Source organism: Rana temporaria, chromosome 8 (assembly GCF_905171775.1).
Source record: "Rana temporaria chromosome 8, aRanTem1.1, whole genome shotgun sequence".
In the NCBI taxonomy this organism is placed as follows: Eukaryota; Metazoa; Chordata; class Amphibia; order Anura; family Ranidae; genus Rana; species Rana temporaria.
Window position 1 is genome coordinate 97,647,455 of NC_053496.1, and position 18,946 is coordinate 97,666,400.

An 18,946-nucleotide genomic window follows, 5' to 3' on the forward strand; every position below is an offset into this window, starting at 1 on the left:
TCTGTGAAATGTGTGACACAGCAGTGCCTACTCACAGGATATAGTAAATATGTGTTGCAAAATTCAAAGAGGTAAAAGTGTGAGGATCGTCACAAGTAAATTTACTAATTTAAAGATCAATAGGAGTAGGCTAGAAATAATTGAAATACAATGGGCAAATATATGATTTTACATTTTGACCATCAATACATTTCAAACATCCTGCTGATAACAGCAAGCAGGTCAGGAAATCCTCTAAACTGAAGTCCATGCATAACCCATTACAGTCACCTCTTGCACACCGACTGGATTTACTGTCGTCCTTTCATGTTGTACTATGCAGCACATCCCCCAATGCCATAAGAATACACACATTCATATATTCTTAATAAATACTTGTTAGAGTGCCACTTTATTGTATTAAGAAGACTAGGCATACAGCAGGAATTAGATTCTACCAATCTATTTGAATTCATAGTGTTTGGTTTCAGGAGGTGCTTTGGAAGGATCCCCACCATGCTCCAAGTACAGGTTGTTGTATGGATATTGTTTGGGAGCCTAAAATGGGACAAAATGAAATTTTCAATTCAGACTTTAATATATATTATATATGACATGAGCAATAGCAAGATACCATTTTGGATAATAGTTTAGGTTATAAGAGCTTAAATGTAAACCAGTTCATAAGAAAACAAGGGTGCCGCCACTGCTGAACAGGTTACTGTATGCTGGCCCACTAAGCTTTTCTACTGAGCTGGAACAAAAGTATGCAGAAATGTCAAAGCCTTTTCAGCATTTTTTTTAAGGGTTTACTACCTCTTTAGAAAAAAAAAAAAAGCCTTGGGTGTGGCTTTCAGGTACTTTTACGCTGCTTTCACATTTGAGCATTCTGTGAACGTGAACAAAAGAATGCATTCACAAATTGCACTGCCATTTATTGGTAATGAAACCAAAATGCAGCAAGCAGACATGCAACAAACGCGCAGTTAAAATAAAAACAAGCAAAGCTCAACACCCAAAAGGGTACATGAGTTTCTTTGGCAGGTTTGTCACATGTAGGGCAGCCCTTTTAAATTTTGTACATTTCTGCAGCTACTTCCTGGTTTCCAGGCCTAGCAAAATTATGTCATACATCCCAGGAGTCTTCAGGGGGTTCTCAGCCAAGCACACTTTGCTGCATGAATGCCTGAGCTAAGTGCAGATGAATTCCAGGAAGTAAATGCTACATGACTCATCTGCTCTTACTCAAAATTGCATTGTGCAGAAATGCAAGTGTCTATCAATGTGATTTTTCAGCCAAAAAAATAGGAGACATTTATGTCAAGTAGTGAGGAGCAGAGAAGGTCAGCACTAACCATAGCTGGCCACCCCATACATAAAATAATCAGCTGAGCTAAACAGGTTATCTCGTGGCTACTGGCATCTTAAAGGATAACCATTGTGAAAAATGTATTGTAGTAACTGTATGCATTTTTTGATTTCAAAAGCCTCAATGTAGGTTTTCTTTTTCACACTTAAATGCAGACTAATAAAATGTGTGCAAATGTAGAACATAAGATTACAAGTGCTGGACCTTTGCCAGAATGTTCCAAGGATTTGGTGGCAGCAACAGGCAGGGACTGCAGGCTGCTGAAAGCATTTGTAGACTAGCGGCTTTTCATTTTAAATACTGGCTACAATAGATTTGGTTTAATACAATATCTCCAAACAGCAGATTGTACAATGTAAAAAATATCCAATACTTACAACTGGAGCATAAGATGGAAACACCTCTCCAAGGTAGAACATAAGTGCCATAAAGGCAATGAACCCAAGGTACAATTTAAGCATCCGGTTAAAGGGTACAGGGGTTGGTGAAGTATCAACTCGATTCCGGAGGTACTTATCAAAGTCCCAGTGCAGCTGTAAAAAAAATAAAAAACATTTTATACCAGTGTATAGCAGTACATTTTTTTACATCAGTATAATTTAAAAAGGAGAAATATGGGTTTATAAAATAAACACGCTTACCTCAATGCAGAAGCATCCATATTATGCTACAGCTACTCCACATTGACTCAAAGGCAGAGAATTGAGTGTTCACATAACCGTTGATCACTCAGCTCTTGGTCTGCTTGGAGCAAAGACTCTCTGCTCCTCCAGCACTCACTAGAGCAGGGGTGTCCAACCCACAGCCCCAGAGAGTTAAGCATGTGGCCAGGGCCCATCCGGGGAGACGCTGGGGATCCGACACAGACAAGTCCGAACCATGCACAAATTTAGTGGCGCTGGGGATACCATGCAAACATAGCAGCCTACATTGACAAGCCAGGTAAATGCATATCCGGAGGAATGCCAGGGGTGCTGCTTGATTTCAATTGTGTCCCACCAAAGGCTCACTGAAACCTCCCCACACAGCACATACATCAGAACATTTACCCCGGCGATTAGGGCCAATGCAAATTGTAGCGGCAGCTCCTCTTGCGACTCTCAGCAGGTATGTGCAATAGGTGTAACTGCCAGCCCAGTTTATTATAATGACAGATCGGCAGCAGCCACACCTATTCGGGGCTCTCTACACAAACAGCGATTACCTGCGGTGGTCACTGCTGGGCGCACTTTGTCTGCGTCCAGCAGCCATCACCACAGGTTAAATCGCTGGCTGTGCAGAGAACCCCGAATAGGTGTGGCTACGGGTAACATTGTAGTGAACGGGCCTGGCAGCAACACCTGCCCAGAGAGCTGCAGGAGGAGCTGCTCATCAGCTCTCCTTATTGTTAAAGTATTTTATGTGTGGCGCAAGACAATTCCTCTTCTTCCAATGTGGCCCAGGAATGTCAAAAGTTTAGACACCCCTATACTAAAGTGCAGGGCTTGGGAGGAGTCCAGATCCTCATCTTCTCAGGTCCCTTGTTGGCACTCCTGACCCCTCCCTCCTGCCCCCACAGCAAGCAGTTTTTGATGGGGGTACCCGAGCTGAGGCTCTGAGTGACCATTTAGACACCGAGCCTCGGCTCGGCCCCTCCCCCTCTCTCTTCATTGGCTCACTAACTTTGACAGCAGTGAGAGCCAATGGTGCCTTCATGACTCTCATGCAACATCGCTGGTTTGAGATGGGGTTCCGGTAAGTATTAGGGGGGCTGGAGGCACACAGGCTTTTTATCTTCATGCATAGAATGCATGAAGATAAAAAAAACCTTCTGCCTTTAGAACCACTTTAACCACTTAAGACCCGGACCAATATGCAGGTAAAGGACCAGGCCCCTTTTTGCGATTCGGCACTGCGTCGCTTTAACTGACAATTGCGCGGACGTGCGACGTGGCTCCCAAACAAAATTGGCGTCCTTTTTTCCCCACAAATAGAGCTTTCTTTTGGTGGTATTTGATCACCTCTGCAGTTCTTATTTTTTGCGCTATAAACAAAAATAAAGCGACAATTTTGAAAAAAAAAAAAAAATGCAATATTTTTTACTTTTTGCTATAATAAATATCCCCCAAAAATATATAAAAAAAACGTTTTTTCCCCCCTTAGTTTAGGCCAATACGTATTTTACATATTTTTGGTAAAAAAAAAAAAAAAAAAAAAAAAAATTCACAATAAGCGTATATATCGATTGGTTTGCGCAAAATTTAAAGCGTTTACAAAATAGGGCATAGTTTTATTGCATTTTTATTAATAATTTATTTTTTATTTTTACTACTAATGGCGGCGATCAGCGATTTTTTATTTATTATTTTTTTGCGACATTATGGCGGACACATCGGACAATTTTGACACATTTTTGGGACCATTGTCATTTTCACAGCAAAAAATGCTATAAAATGCATTGTTTACTGTGAAAATGACAATTGCAGTTTGGGAGTTAACCACTAGGGGGCGCTGTAGGGGTTGTGTGTGATCTCATATCTGTTTCTAACTGTAGGGGGGGGGCTGGACGTGTGACGTCATTGATCGCCTTTCCCTATATCAGGGAACAGACAATCAATGACAGCGCCACTGTGAAGAACGGGGAAGGTGCGTTTACACACACACACACACACACACCTCTCCCTGTTCTTCAGCTCCAGGGACCGATTGCGGGACTCGGCGGCGATCGGGTCCCGCGGCGCTTCGGACATTTAACAATCACGTACAGGTACGCGATTGTGCCCAGCTGTGCAATTCTGCCGACGTATATCGGCGTTAGGCGGTCCTTAAGTGGTTAAAAGCCAAGTTCACCTTTTTTTATTTTTTTTTATCTAAATTCCAGCTCCCCTATGCACCAATATAGTATTCATGTACTTTTTTTGATTGCCTCTGTCCTTGCAGACTGTAGGTTATGACACAGGAAGGAGTTGACCAGCTGACCTCATCAGCATACACCCCGCATCATCCACCCTCCCATTCCCAGCTGCACATTTTTTAAATGAAATGCAGTCAGTGATCATCCTCACTAAATACACATATTCCATAGTGTATGGCCATCTTTATACAAGTACATAGGATGGAGTGGACAGAAACACTCAGCTGTCAAACCCAATTCACAACTCTGCATAGCGGGAACTCGCATTCCCACATGCAGTAGTTTTTGTTTTGGAGCATTTTCACTCATCACACATAGGGCAGCCCACCCACCTGAATGGGTTGCCCTATTCGCAGCAAATGCCCCAAAGAAGCTTCAGAACTTTGTTTTCGAGCAGAGCTTGGTGCGTTTTTTACTGCGATTTTTGGCGCAGCGCATTTCTGAAATGCAAGGAAACACAAAGATGTGAATAGAGCCTCATTGTTCTTGTGTTATCGCACCAATTTAACTTTCGGGACCCATTCGCATCTAGCATAGCGGGAGTGAACGTTTTGTGTCTCGTTTTTCCTGTGACACACATAGGGCAACCCGTTAATTTCAATGGTGGAGCGCCATTTCAAATGTCACACCTATCTTATACTGCAAACCTATGATGTCTCCAATCATAGACTGCCAGGGATATGAAATCAGGTACCTGCACATATCTTAGAGCGCTGCTCAAGTGTGCTGGGGTCCCCAGGCGGCTCTATTGTATCCATCTCTGGACCGTCTACTAAATACGCCCAAACTTCACTATTGTTTTTTTAGTGACTTTCAGGCCTCGTACACACGACCGGACATGTCCGCTGAAACTGGTCTGCCGACCAGTGTCAGCGGACAGATCCGATCGTGTGTACAGGCTAGCGCACAGATTTCTAGCGGACAAATGTTTCTTAGCATGCTAAGAAACATGTCCGCTGGGAAGCTGTCCAGCGGACAGAAATCCTGTGCATGAATTGATTTGAAGCATTGAACTCGCGCGATAGAGAACGTCGTCTACGTCACCGCGTTCTCTGTCCGCGCGGATTTCGGTTTGATGGTGTGTACAGCCATCAGACCGAAATCTCCCGGCGGACCGTTTTCATCGGACTGTCCGATAGTCTGTACGGGGCCTCAGACATACTGACAAATAGTGATAGCAGAAAGTGGTGCACAGAAGATCAACCTTTGACACTGAAGCATGAGTTACCCTAGGTTTGATGACTTTTCAGCATCTAAGCATAGACAAGAACAGGTGCCAGAACTGTTACAATAGGACAGGTTTATTTTAATTGTCGTTATGGCATTGTGAAAAAAATATATATATATTTCTTTATCAAGGTTAATAACCAACTCCTTACCGTCTCTCCCCAATTTCTCCTAAAATCAGAATGGTCCCACATGTACCATGGATCTCTTTCTTCCTGTGACTTTTCAGGAAGCATTGGATAATCTCCATAACTGGAAAAGATTACAAAAATAATATTTACAAAGATGCATTTGACATTGCCAAATTATAAAAGCATCAAATATGTGAGACAGGATAAAAAAATAAAAAAAATAAAAAAAAAAATATCAAATCAACATTAAATTACAGCCTTAAATACAAAAACATTTTATAGAGTGCTATGTGTGTATGTGATAAATCCATTCAGAAGCCTCTTTCAAGTAGGCACATAGAAAAATGCACCACCCAACAGCAACTGCCCACTGTTCCTAAAGAAAATCTGTCAATTTGCTCAAACATGAAAAAGGTGACAAGCACTCTTGTAAGAGAAATCCTTCAATCACTTATACTTACCTTTGCTCTGCTGCCCTGTCACTCCACTGGAGCCCGGTGTGAATATCCAGTCCATCCAAGTGTGGAGGAGCATCAAACTTCACTCCATTGGAGCCCTATGTAAATACCTTATCCATCCAAATGTGGAGGAGCATCCAACGTCCTCTCACTGGAGCCCTTTGTAAATACTTAGTCCATTCAAGCGTGGAGGGATATTCAACTTCATACCATTGGAGCCCTCCATAAATATCCGATTCATCCAAGTGTGGAGGGGCATCCAACTTCCTACCACTGGAGTTCTCTTTAGATACCAAATCCATCCAAGTGTGGAGGAACATTTAATTTCCTGTGATTGAATCCCTCTGTAAATATCCAATCCATCTAATTCTGGAGAAGCATCCAACTTCACCCCATTGAAGTCCTCTGTAAATACCCAGTCCATCCAAGCGTGGAGGGACAGCCAACTTTCTCCGAATGGAACCCTCTTTAAATACCCAGTCATTATACTGCAAGTGAACAGGTGCATCCAACTTCCTCCAAGGATGCAGTTCTCAGAACAGAGCAGTCAATTCACCAAACACACGAGGAGGAGGAGGAGGAGGAAAGAGAAAAGTTAACCTGACACAAAATATGCACAGGGTTTGGACTTCCATCTAAGAGTATCAGCAGATAGGGTGGTTGGGCTTATAAGAAAACCTGTTACTTTGCCCTGAACGGGTGACAGTAGAAGAAAGGTTAAACCACCAGCTGCTGCATACCATAAAACTTTGCTCAGCCTTGAAGAAAAAAAAAAAAAGAAAAAAAAAGACAAAATTGTGATGCTTCTTGAAGGAGTAAGGCTGCTTTCACATTGGGCAGCGGAGGTGCGGTGACGGTATAGCCGCGCTATTTTTAGCGCCGATATACCGTCGTATTTACCGCAATATTCGGGTGCTAGCAGTGAGGTTTTAACCCCCGCTAGCGGCCGAAAAAGGGTTAATACCGCCCGCATTGCGGGCGGTATTACCGCGGTTTCCCATTGATTTCAATTGGAAGGCACGGTATAGGAGCGGTAAACACCCCGCTCCTATACCGCTCCAAAGATGCGGCTAGCAGGACTTTTGGAGCGGTCCTGCTACTGCACCGCTTCAGTGTGAAAGCCTTCGGGCTTTCACATTGAAGGCTGCAGGGCATGATTTTTTCATGCGGTATAGCAGCGCTATTTTTAGCGCTGTACCGCATGAAAGGCCTAGTTAGACTTACCGGTGACGGTATTTCTAAGAGCCTTTCAGGACAACCTTGGAGAGAGCGCAGCTCCGCCTCTTCTGTAGGAAACACCCACAGGCTTTAAATCCCTCCTCTTCCACCATGGCTTCAGTTATTGTGTGGCCTCCGGCACTGGAAAACAAAGCACAGAGAACCACAACACCATGATAGATACATACTTTACTTTTTTATACACATTTAGGGAGGGAAATAGCGGTTGTCCTGAAAGGCTCTTAGAAATACCGTCACCGGTAAGTCTAACTAGGCCTTTCTCAAATCGCCTTTCAGGACAACCTTGGAGAGGATAACCAAGTAACTTACCCTAGGGTGGGACTACTGCCTGCAGTACCTTCCTGCCGAAGGCTTGATCTGCGGCCGACAGCAAGTCCAACCTGTAGTGCCGAATAAAAGTTGAGAAACTGGACCAAGTAGCAGCCTTACAGATCTGATCAGGCGTAGCACCGGCCCTTTCGGCCCAGGAAACTGCGGTTGACCTTGTAGAATGAGCAGCGATCCCAGAAGGAGGAACTTCTCCTTTTGCTTGATAGGCTTCAGAAATTGCTTGTCTAAGCCATCTACCGAGCGTACTCTTAGAAGCTTTTTCCCCTTTACGGGAACCAGAGAATACCACAAAAAGAGCGTTTGATTTCCTGAACTCCTTGGTGACGGAAAGGAACTGTAACAGACATCTCCTTACATCCAGTGTATGGAAAGCTTCTTCTCCTGCATTAGCCGGAACTGAGGAAAATGTTGGTAGAATTATTTCTTGCGACCGATGGAAAGTTGAGGCCACTTTCGGTAGGAAGGCTGGATCCGTTTGAAGGACCACTCGGTCTGGCAAAACTCTAAGGAAGGGTTCCTTAATTGCTAGAGCTTGGAGCTCACTGATTCTCCTTGCTGATGTAATGGCAACTAAAAAAATTGTTTTGAGAACTAAACTTTTTAACGATGCACTCTGTAAAGGTTCAAACGGAGCTCCCGTGAGACCTTGCAAAACAATAGATAAGTCCCAACAAGGGAAAACTTTGAGGGCTATCGGTCTATTTCGAGCCAGAGCCCTAAAAAATCTAGAAATTAAAGTTTCTTTGGATAAAGATCTTTCAAGATAAACTGAGAGAGCCGCTACCTGTGTTTTCAGGGTGCTGGCGGCTAGACCTTTCTCCATTCCTTCATGGAGAAATTCCAGAACTGAAATAGTACTCTTGATTTCAAAACTTTTGGAAGAACACCAAGAGTTAAATTTCTTCCATACCTTGAGGTAGATGGACCTAGTTACCTCTTTTCTACTTGATAGTAGAGTTTTAACTACTTTATCAGAAAGTCCTTTAGATTTTAGAAGGTCTTCTTCAGAAACCAAGCAGTTAGATGTAGCCTGCTTGCTTCCGGATGGCACACAGAGCCCTGTGTCAATAGATCCTTCCTGTATGGTAATCTCCAGGGAGGTTTTGAGGCCAGGTTCAAAAGTGTTGCAAACCAAGGCCTTTTTGGCCAAAAAGGAGCGATCAGGAGCAAGTTGGTGTTCTCCTCCCTGAATTTCCTTAGGACCAGAGGGATTAGTGGAAAAGGGGGAAAGGCGTAACACAGCCGGTAATTCCATGGGTGTGCCAGGGCATCTATCCCCACTGCCTGATCCATTCTGTGAATTGAAAAGAATTCCTGGACCTTCGCATTTTGTTGACTTGAAAATAGGTCCACTTGGGGATGTCCCCATTCCTCCGATATTATATCGAACACCTCCTGGTTCAGACTCCATTCTGCTTCCACCACTCTTTTTCTGCTTAGCAGATCTGCTAGGAGATTTTGTGATCCCTTCAGGTGGACTGCCGATAGGGAGGCCACATTTATTTCCGCCCATGACAGAAGTTGATTGGCTAAGTCCATGAGCCCTTGGCTCCTGGTTCCCCCTTGTTTTAACACATAGATCACTGCTGTCGTATTGTCTGACAGAATCTGTACATGATGTCCTTTGACCTCCTGTTGAAAAGCTATCAGACCCAAATGAATGGCTTTCAATTCTCGCCAATTTGACGATTTTCTTGCCTCTATTTTTGACCACTTGCCTTGAGCGGTTTGACCCTCCAGGTGGGCTCCCCAACCCCAGGAGCTTGCGTCGGTTGTTAGACGCTTGTCCAGGGGAAAAAACCATGGGAGACCCTTCGTTAGATTGGAGGGGTCCCTCCACCACCATAGTGCTCGTTTCACTTTCGTAGAAAGTCTGAAACGCTTCTCGAACGGCACCTGGTGTGACCAGACCTGCAAGATGTTTTTCTGAAGTGGTCTGGAATGCAGTCTTGCCCACTGGACTGCCGGAATTGTAGCTGTAAGAAGGCCCAGAACTGACATAACTGTTCTGACTGGTACTGAAAGGTTCGTCTGGATCTGACCCACTGCTGAAAAGATTTTGTCTATCTTTTCCTGAGGCAGGAACACTTTTTGCACTACTGAGTTTAGGGTGTAGCCCAGAAACCTCATCTCCCGAGAGGGATCTAGATGCGATTTTTCTAAGTTCAAAATCCAACCTAGATTTTTGAGATGAGTCTGTGACGTTTGGAGGTTCGTCACAAGCTGATCCCTGGAATCTGCGAAGAATAATAGGTCGTCCAGGTATGGCACGACCGAGATCCCCCTCAGTTTTAGAGGCTCCAGGGCTTCCGCCATAATCTTTGTGAAAACTCTGGGGGAAGATGACAGGCCAAATGGTAGGGCCCTGAATTGGAGATGCCATACTGATGTTCCCAGACTGATGGCTAGGCGAAGGAACTTTTGGGAGGCTGGTGCTATTGGCACATGTAAATAGGCATCCCTTAGGTCCAGGGATGCCATGAAGCAACCTGGAGACAACAGTTTTGTGATGGAGTAAATTGTGTCCATACGGAAGTGTTTGTACCGTATTGATCTGTTCAGGATCTTTAGATTCAGAATCAACCGGTATTTGCCTGAAGGTTTTTTTACAAGAAATATATGGGAATAAAACCCCCGACCCTCCTGCTGTTTCGGGACCTGGACAATGACTTCTTGTTGAATCAGATCCTGTAAAAGGTTCATCATGGCCGAAGCCTTTTCTTGGTCTCTTGGAAGGGCTGTAATGTAAAACCTGCTTGGCGGACATTCCGAGAATTCCAGTTTGTAACCTTGTGAAATGATGTTCTTCACGAAAGGACTTGTGGATATTTGACTCCACTGAGGGAGAAAGGATGACAGTCTTCCCCCTACTGGAGTAGTTGCGTCATTTGTCTTTAGGGTTTTGATCTGGAGGAGATCTGAAGAGAACCCCACCTCTTCCCCTACCCTTTTGAGGAATCCAACGTTTTTTGTTGACATCTTCTCTATTTTTGTAGGGTTGTTGAACAGCACGAAAATTCTTTTTAAACGTCTGTTTCTTCTTGGCTGGGAAAGCCTTCTTTTTATCGGCCGTTCTATCTAAGACTGTTTCCAGGTCTGGCCCAAAAAGAAAATCCCCTGAAAAAGGGATGCCACAAAGTTTAATCTTTGAGGCTGTATCCCCTGACCACGTTTTTAGCCAGACTGCACGCCTAGCTGAATTGACAAGTGCTGAGGATCTGGCTGCCATTTTAATTGATTCGGCTGATGCATCAGCCATGTATTTAATTGCATTAAGGATTAGAGGAAAGGAGTCTAAAAGGTCTTTCCTATGGGTGCCTGCTTCAATGTGGCCCTTCAGTTTCTCTACCCAGCATTCCAGGTTTCTTGCTACCACCGTGGAAGCCATGGCTGGTTTAAGGCTGGCGGATGCGGAGTCCCAAGCTTTTTTAAGGAGAGCATCTGCTCTTTTGTCCATCGCATCTTTCAAGACCCCCATGTCTTCAAAGGCCAGATCTGTCCTTCTAGAAACCTGTGAAAAGGCAGCATCCACTCTGGGTTTCTTATTCCAAACCTCAGTTTCTTTGTTTTCAAAGGGAAATCTTCTCTTAAGAGATTTAGGAAGGAAGGGACCTTTTTCCGGGTCTTTCCATTCTTTCTTAACTGTGTCAGATAACACTTTATGGACAGGAAAAACTCTATGTTTGGAGTCATCCATACCCTGGTACATTTTATCATGGACTGATAGTTGTACTCTTTCCTCCTGAATGTCAAGGGTAGTGTAGATTGCACCTAAAAGTTCATCCACATCCTCCAGGGATAATTTATATTTAGAGGTTCTGCCTGCATCCTCTTCTTCCTCTTCCTCAGAGTCTACAAGTGAGGGAAGAGTACTTGTCCCCTCATCCCCAGAGTCCACCACTACCGGCCTGGAGGTGGAAGCTCTTGGGCTTGCTGGTGGTTGCTGGGGCTCAGTATGGACCGCACTCTGCACTAGCATGGATTTCACTGAACTAAGTGAGTCCGAGAGTTCCTTGACAGATGAAAATAATTCTTTAATTTGTTGAGAAGATTCCTCTTCAACTAGATCTTTAATACATGATCTACACATTGCTTTCTGCCAAGAGTCTCTCAAAGGGTTTTTACAGGAAGGACATTTCCTTTGGCTTGGTGGATTTGCTGGTTTAGATTTACTAGCAGTTTTCTCCTGAAACGAGAAATTAAACTGATTTAAATCAAAGCCCTATTGGCTAAGCAAGGGAAACCACCACCGTGCTAATACCACCACCAGAGTAAAAAATGTCCCCTTAAGAAAAAGATAAAACATAGCAACCACCAGTGTTTCTGCTAGATGGCCCAGCATAAGCTTCCATCAGAGCAGAGCAGGCTCCCATGAGGAGGAAAACAACAAAACACAATAGTAAGCCCATAAGGATAAGAATAAAGGCACCATTGTACCCCTCTTACCTGGGCCTGACCGGTGCTGACGGCGCCTGCATCCGCCATCGCTGTGACTCTTTCCTCCATTGCAGAGAGACAGCTGTAGAGGAAAAACGCTGGGCTTTTGAGTTTCCCGGGCTCCGCGTCATCAATAGGAGCCGGAAACGGAAGCGCCGGTCAGAGAACCCGCCCCCTAGTCCCTGCGTTCCAGGCGCCAGGAGCCACGAGCGCCACGCCTCCACAGGAAACGCCGCGTCGCCGGCGTGACGTCACCCGCCAGACCGGGACCCGGAACCGACATGCAGGGCATGTTTCTTGTTAAAGAAAACGGTACCTGCCCGACCACCGGGGTCAAAACCTGCGGACTCCGGGCACCAGACGCAGCGTCCCCTATGGATCCTAAAGCTCCCGTGAGCAGGCGAGACCAGAGGACTCCGGAGCATCCCCCCTTAAAGGTACAGTGGAGGAGCTGGGATGGTTCAGTTACACCTTACAAAAAAGGCAAAATAATGAGGGAAAAGCCTGTCTCCAGCCTTGGAGAGAACGCAGCTCCCTGGCTCCAACCTGATGCTTCCACCATGGCGGAGGAAACACAATAACTGAAGCCATGGTGGAAGAGGAGGGATTTAAAGCCTGTGGGTGTTTCCTACAGAAGAGGCGGAGCTGCGCTCTCTCCAAGGTTGTCCTGAAAGGCGATTTGAGAAAAACACCTCAATGTGAAAGGGGCCTTAATCTACAAATTTCACAGAGAGGCTTTTTTCTAAATTTGAGATGACGTGTAGAAAGATTAGACCCCTCAAGTTTTTGTTGACATCTGTGTCCCCTCAGTGAGAGCCACATCTCTATTTGTCCTGCTAACCACTGTCACCAAGACAGACAAAGGAAACCCCAAAAAGTGTGATATGTCCCCAGAGAAAGTAGTGAGGCAAAATTCCCCAATAGGGGACACCTGAACCCCTCTTAGATGGGAAGTCCATTAATTTGGGAGAGATACCTCCCATTTCCATCTTCAGGATAGGAAGTAAATGCAACTCTTCCCAGTGGAACAAAGACAACCTAAAGAAACTTGATAAAAAGTTTTAACCCTTCTCTAATTGAAACCAAGTGTTCGATCACACCATGACACTAAAACACACGAGCATTCGTATACACTGTGCAGTGTTATAACCAATTGCACTGTTTACTTTTTCTTCCCCCTTGTGAAATGCACATATCTGACAGCATTGCAGGTGGGCCTGAACGCTGATTATTACACCTATACGCGTCTCCCAGTTCCACTGTTTGGTGATCGGCAGCTTGGGTCATTGTTTACGCCAATGAACATGCGATCGCTGCAACAGCAAATTACAGTGGTCACATGATCATAACTGCACCTCTAACTTTCAGAACCCCTTAAAAGGCTGGCAGAAGCTGGCGCCAAAAGGATTAACTTTACTGAAGAGTCACAAAATAACTTTGTTTTCTATGTGCCTCGGCCTGTGATGATCTATGCAGACATAGTGTGAACAAGCATTAGAAAAGATTTTGACTTTACACATACTTTAATTGCGGTGGGCTGTTTCCCCTAATTTCCTGTTAAAACAAGAGAGAATCTAGAGGAAATCTACAGGTGTCACCATTGAAAGATAGCCCCTTACCTCCTTCTGTGACACCAACATTTTGGTCAAAATACAACAGAAGCCCTTTAGGTGTTGTCAAGTGCCTGCTTGCAGACATTTGATAGCACTTACACCTCTAAGAATAGAACCCCAGCATGTGTCAATGGATAAGCAGCTTTAATACCAAAAGTGATCTGCACTTGTGTAGCACAACATTAAAGCTCACCCCATTCCGTCATCTGGGTATGGTTTATAATCCTCCAATGGCAAATTATATTTCTTAGCTGCAGCTGCCATTTCTTCTGGGGTTTTGGGACAGGGTCCAGGCATCAGATGGTGCGGCATATCATGAGCTGAAGGAAAAAGCAGAACAAGTGTTAACATTTAAACCAAAAGTACATCCTGGGGCATTAAGGGTTTGCTGTAGGTAACACTACAAGCCTTACATTACCCTGCATCTCAGACTATTCCATCATTTAGCCTGTATATAGGAGCTATGGAAAAATAAAAAAGGTATTTGTGTTTTCACAGAGGTACTTGTTATCTGATCACAAGAAAAAAAAAAGAAGGAAAGCCAAACCAAAATCATGGCAGTATTTTTATGCCATCGTAACCATTTCCAGTAACTGAATGATTTTGGAGTCTACACTTTGCATTAATAAAAGATACCGGTACAAAAATACTAAGAGTTGTATTTAAAGTGTAATCCACAGGAAAAACACAGCACTCTGATATATCAGCACAAATGGATATTCCTTATTGAAAAATTGGGTAGACAGCTGATAAAAACAGCAATACATTTTGGCTGCCAGGCCTTAATCCAGGGCTCGACAAAATCCGGGCGCACGGTCGCAATTGCGACAAGATATTGTGACCTAGCGCCCGCCAGTAATTGAGGCCGCAACTTTGCGGCCTTCTGTGATCTGGCGCCATCTTGTGGTGGCCGTTTGGCATTACAAATAAAACAGTTCTAATGTGTTTTTTCACTGCCATCTCCTTCCCTCCAATTAGAACACAGACACACACATTTTTTTTTATTCTAACACCCTAGAGAATAAAATGGCGGTCATTGCAATACTTTGTCACACCGTATTTGCGCAGCGGTCTTACAAGCACACTTTTATGGGGAAAAAAAAATACACTTTTTAATAAAAAAAAATAAGACAACAGTAAAGTTAGCCCAATTTTTTTTATATCTCGTGAAAGATAATGTTACGCCAAGTAAATTAATACCCAACATGTCACGCTTCAAAATTGCGTCCGCTCGTGGAATGGTGACAAACTTTTATCCTTTAAAATCTCCATACACGACGTTCGTTTACATAAGCGGGCGCTACTCAAATATGTGTTCACTTTTGCGCGCGAGCTTGGCGGGACGGGGCGCGTTTTCTGACTCCTAACTTTTTAAGCTGGCTCCTAGATTCCTAGAACATTTGTCAAACCCTGCCTTAATCAGGCATGATTAAGGCCTGACAGACAAAACAAGCTGCATTTTTGAATCATCTGTACCCCCCCCATTTTTCAATAAAGGATATACTGGAGTACCACTACCTGGTGTTGTGGATGTTAGGGAGGATGTAGCACTGTTGCATCCGTTTGGTATTTAAAGCAATACTATTTATTTTATACGTGCCTGCTTTGTGCAATTGTATAGCACAGAAAAGTCACTTACCGTATATCCTCGAGTATAAGCCGACCCGAATATAAGCCGAGGCGCCAAATTTTACCACAAAAAACTGGGAAAAAGTATTGACTCGAGTATAAGCCGAGGGTGTCCATCTGCATGCCTCGCTGTGCCCATGACTAGACTAACGTTTAACATGGGAGTCTATGGAAGGGGTGCCCGGCTTTGAAAAAAAAAAAAAAAAAAAAAAAAACGGTGCTCCCCAGCCGTAGGTCCCCTAGACAACAAATTTTGAACACTTGTAGAGGAGAATGGGGCTACATGTGTTCCAGGTCCAGGGGACCTACGACCGGTCAGTACCAGGTCCCCAAAGTCACCAGAGAAATTAGTTTAACATGGGAGTTTATGGAAGGTGTGCCCGGCTTTAAAAAAAAAAAAAAAAAAAAAAAAAAAAAAATCGGTGCTCCCCGGTCCTAGGTCCCCCAGACAACAACACTTGTAGAGGAAGAGTGGGACTACATGTGTGCCAAGTTTGGGGTCCAGAGAACCTACGGACGTCCGGTATCGGGTCCCCAAAGTCCAGGAGATCGGGTGCAAAAAGGTGACTCGAGTATAAGCCGAGGGGGGCATTTTCAGCAAAAAAAAAAAAAAAATTGCTGAAAAACTCGGCTTATACTCGAGTATATACAGTACCTTATTTTCTGGCAGTCCCCAATCATCCTTTGGGTGCCTTCTGTAGCAACTTAGTTGCCAACGAGGTACCCATGCATGCTGTCAAGGTGGGCTGTCTATAGACACACACACACACACACACACACACACACACACACACACAGCTGTGATAAGCCACTCCCCACTGGAGTTTGAATGACAGCAGCAGGAGCCTATTGCTTCGCTGCCCTCAGTTTCAAAAAGCAAAAGGGAGGCAATGCTGGATCAGTAACAGGAGCCAAATAGGTACTTAGGCAAAGAGGGAGATAGATGAGTCGGTAGGGCGTCTGATAGGATAAGTTTACCTCAGTTTCCTTTTTTTCCCCGTAAAATTCTATCTCCCCTTATGTACCAATATAGCATTAAAGGGGTTATAAAAAAGGTAAAAAAACAAAAAACAAACATTCCCTAAATAGCTTCCTTTACCTTAGTGCAGTCCTCCTTCACTTACCTCATCCTTCCATTTCGCTTTTAAATGTCCTTATTTCTTCTGAGAAATCTTCACTTCCTGTTCTTCTGTCTGTAACTCCACACAGTAATGCAAGGCTTTCTTCCTGGTGTGGAGAAAGCCTCTTGAGGGGGAGGGGGCGAGCAGGAGGGTCAGGACACTCTCTACTTTTCAGATAAAGGAGCTGTGTGTTAGTGGGCATCCTGACACTCCTGCTCGCCCCCTCCCCCCTCTAGAGGTTTTCGCCACATCAGGGAGAAAGCTTTGCATTACTGTGTGGAGTTACAGACAGAAGAACAGGAAGTGAGGATTTCTCAGAAGAAATAAGGACATTTAAAAGCAAAATTGAAGGATGAGGTAAGTGAAGGAGGACTGCACTAAGGTAAAGGAAGCTATTTAGGGAATGTTTTTTTTTTTTTTTACCTTTACAAACCCTTTAATTGACTTATTTATTTATTTTTTAAATATCAGAGCTTTCCATTAAATCTTACAAACACTTACTTCAATTGTCCTCATCAAGGTTTCCAAAGAGTCATTCTGAAAAATCTGAAGGGTTATAACCCTCCCTTATCCTATCTAAAATACAAATGTGCCTATAGTTCTACTCCAATATCAAAATTACTGCATTTGTTTACAACTGGAATCAGCAGATGTGCCACCATACTCCAGGTCCTGTGCCACCATCTACTTATGTCATCAGGGGCCACTGCCTCTTCCTGGTCCTTGCAGCATTCCCTGATGATGCCCATTCGCCACAGCACAACTGAGGGGTGGCAGCAAGTACCAGGAAGAGATCGTGCCCCCTGATGATGCCCATGCACCACAGCACAACTGAGGGATGGCAGCAAGAACCAGGAAGAGACAGCGCCCCCTGATGATGCCCATATGCCACAGCACAACTGAGGGGTGACAGGAAGAGACAGCGCCCCCTCATGATGCCCATATGCCACAGCACAACTGAGGGGTGACAGCAAGAACCAGGAAGAGACAGCGCCCCCTGATGATGCCCATGCACCACAGCACAACCGAGGGATGGTAGCAAGAACCAGGAAGAGAGAGCACCCACTGATGATGCCCATACACCACAACCAAGGGGTGGCAGCAAAAAGCAGGAAGAGACAGCACCCCCTGATGATGGACGCTGGCGCATGTTGTTTTTTTCTTTTCTGCCTGCGTGAATGAGCAGTAAATGCGAGTACTATGAGAAGATCTCCTTCTAGCAAGAAGCTGCAGATAACACACACATGCCGTGTGAATGGAGCCTAAATCTCCCAGGTAATATAGTGCTTACAACATGTATCTCCTGATGGAGCCATTCCTGTGGGAGTGACAGCCCAGCCATCCTCAGGCTGTCATATTGAAGGTGACTCCTACCAAGGTGAAGGTCTCCAGACTCCCCGGGTCTCACAGTTGACACTTCACACCTATACCCACCTGCTCTCACACTGGCATAGGGCACCAACCAGCCAGCTCCGGCCCTCCGCCCGGCGATGGGCACCCGGGAAGCGCTGCGGGCCATAGCAGCCAACAACCCGGCTCTGAACGCCGCCATGTTTACTAGTCCGGCCACCAGCACTGCGCATGTGCAGCTGAGGAAGTACGTCCGAACGTAGCGTACGGGAGCCGTGCGAGGTCAAAATGATTCACGTCTGCGCGCGCACTGTGACTGCAAACTGAATAGCCTGAGCTTCAAAGAGCAAAAGATAGGAAATAGAATTCCCACACTGTGCTGAAAGCATTAATGTTCCAAATATCACATGGAAATGTGTAGGTTTTATTTAATAGGTGTGTCCATCCATGCTGAGACCAAGTATCTAATAAAAGTATAACTAAAATGCCAAACTCTTTTTTAAAGTGGAAATTTACCCATAACCACTAGATAAAAAAAATGATGTTCTTTAGAAGGGAACTTGCATTCCTCATTAATAATTACGCTACCAAAATTAGCGTCTGCTGTAAATTGCCTCCAGCATTGCCTTTGTTCCTTTTTGCTGGAGGCTAACATTTTGCTGAAGCCCAGAGCCCCTGAGCAGCAGTAAATCTTTAGGCTGTCAGCAGATCAGCCTCTAGTGGCTTTGATTTTTTCCAAAAAATAGAGAGCAACTGAGCATGTGCAAAGCAGGGTGAGGCAGCTTATTACTGGATTTTACACAGTATAGGCACTTATTTGTATTGTTTTATATAGCTATACCTGCAAAAGGGGCCAGCCTGAAGTGGAGTGACTAAAGTTCCACTTTAAAAAAGAAGTATGGGATTTTTTAAAATTTTAGAATCATACCTAGCTGGATGCTGCATCGTTTAGATGCTGCCTGCATATGTCCCCCGCTGGTTCTAAGGCTGAGAACTGAGCGATCAGACATCGCCGATCGCTCTGTTCTCACAGCTCCCTGAGCAGAGAGCTGGTGACTGCCAGTCTCCGCTCTCTGCTCTAACCCTCCAGCACTCACTGGGGCACAGGGCTGTGGCAGGGGTAGGAGCGGCTCGTGAGAGGCTGAGACGGGTGCTGGTCCAGGCATGTGG

At 44.7% G+C, this 18,946-nt stretch overlaps 1 protein-coding gene across 1 annotated transcript; it reads right to left on the bottom strand.

Moving 5' to 3' along the window:
• Window positions 1-357: 357 nt before the first annotated feature.
• NDUFB8 (NADH:ubiquinone oxidoreductase subunit B8) lies at window positions 358-18,019 on the bottom strand. Its single transcript, XM_040362338.1, has 5 exons — window positions 17,861-18,019; window positions 13,870-13,996; window positions 5,621-5,720; window positions 1,726-1,881; window positions 358-537 (listed from the first exon to the last, which is right to left on the bottom strand). The coding sequence occupies exons 1-5, from the start codon at window positions 17,976-17,978 to the stop codon at window positions 442-444; spliced, it is 597 nt and encodes a 198-aa protein (XP_040218272.1). The 5' UTR covers window positions 17,979-18,019; the 3' UTR covers window positions 358-441.
• Window positions 18,020-18,946: the final 927 nt, after the last annotated feature.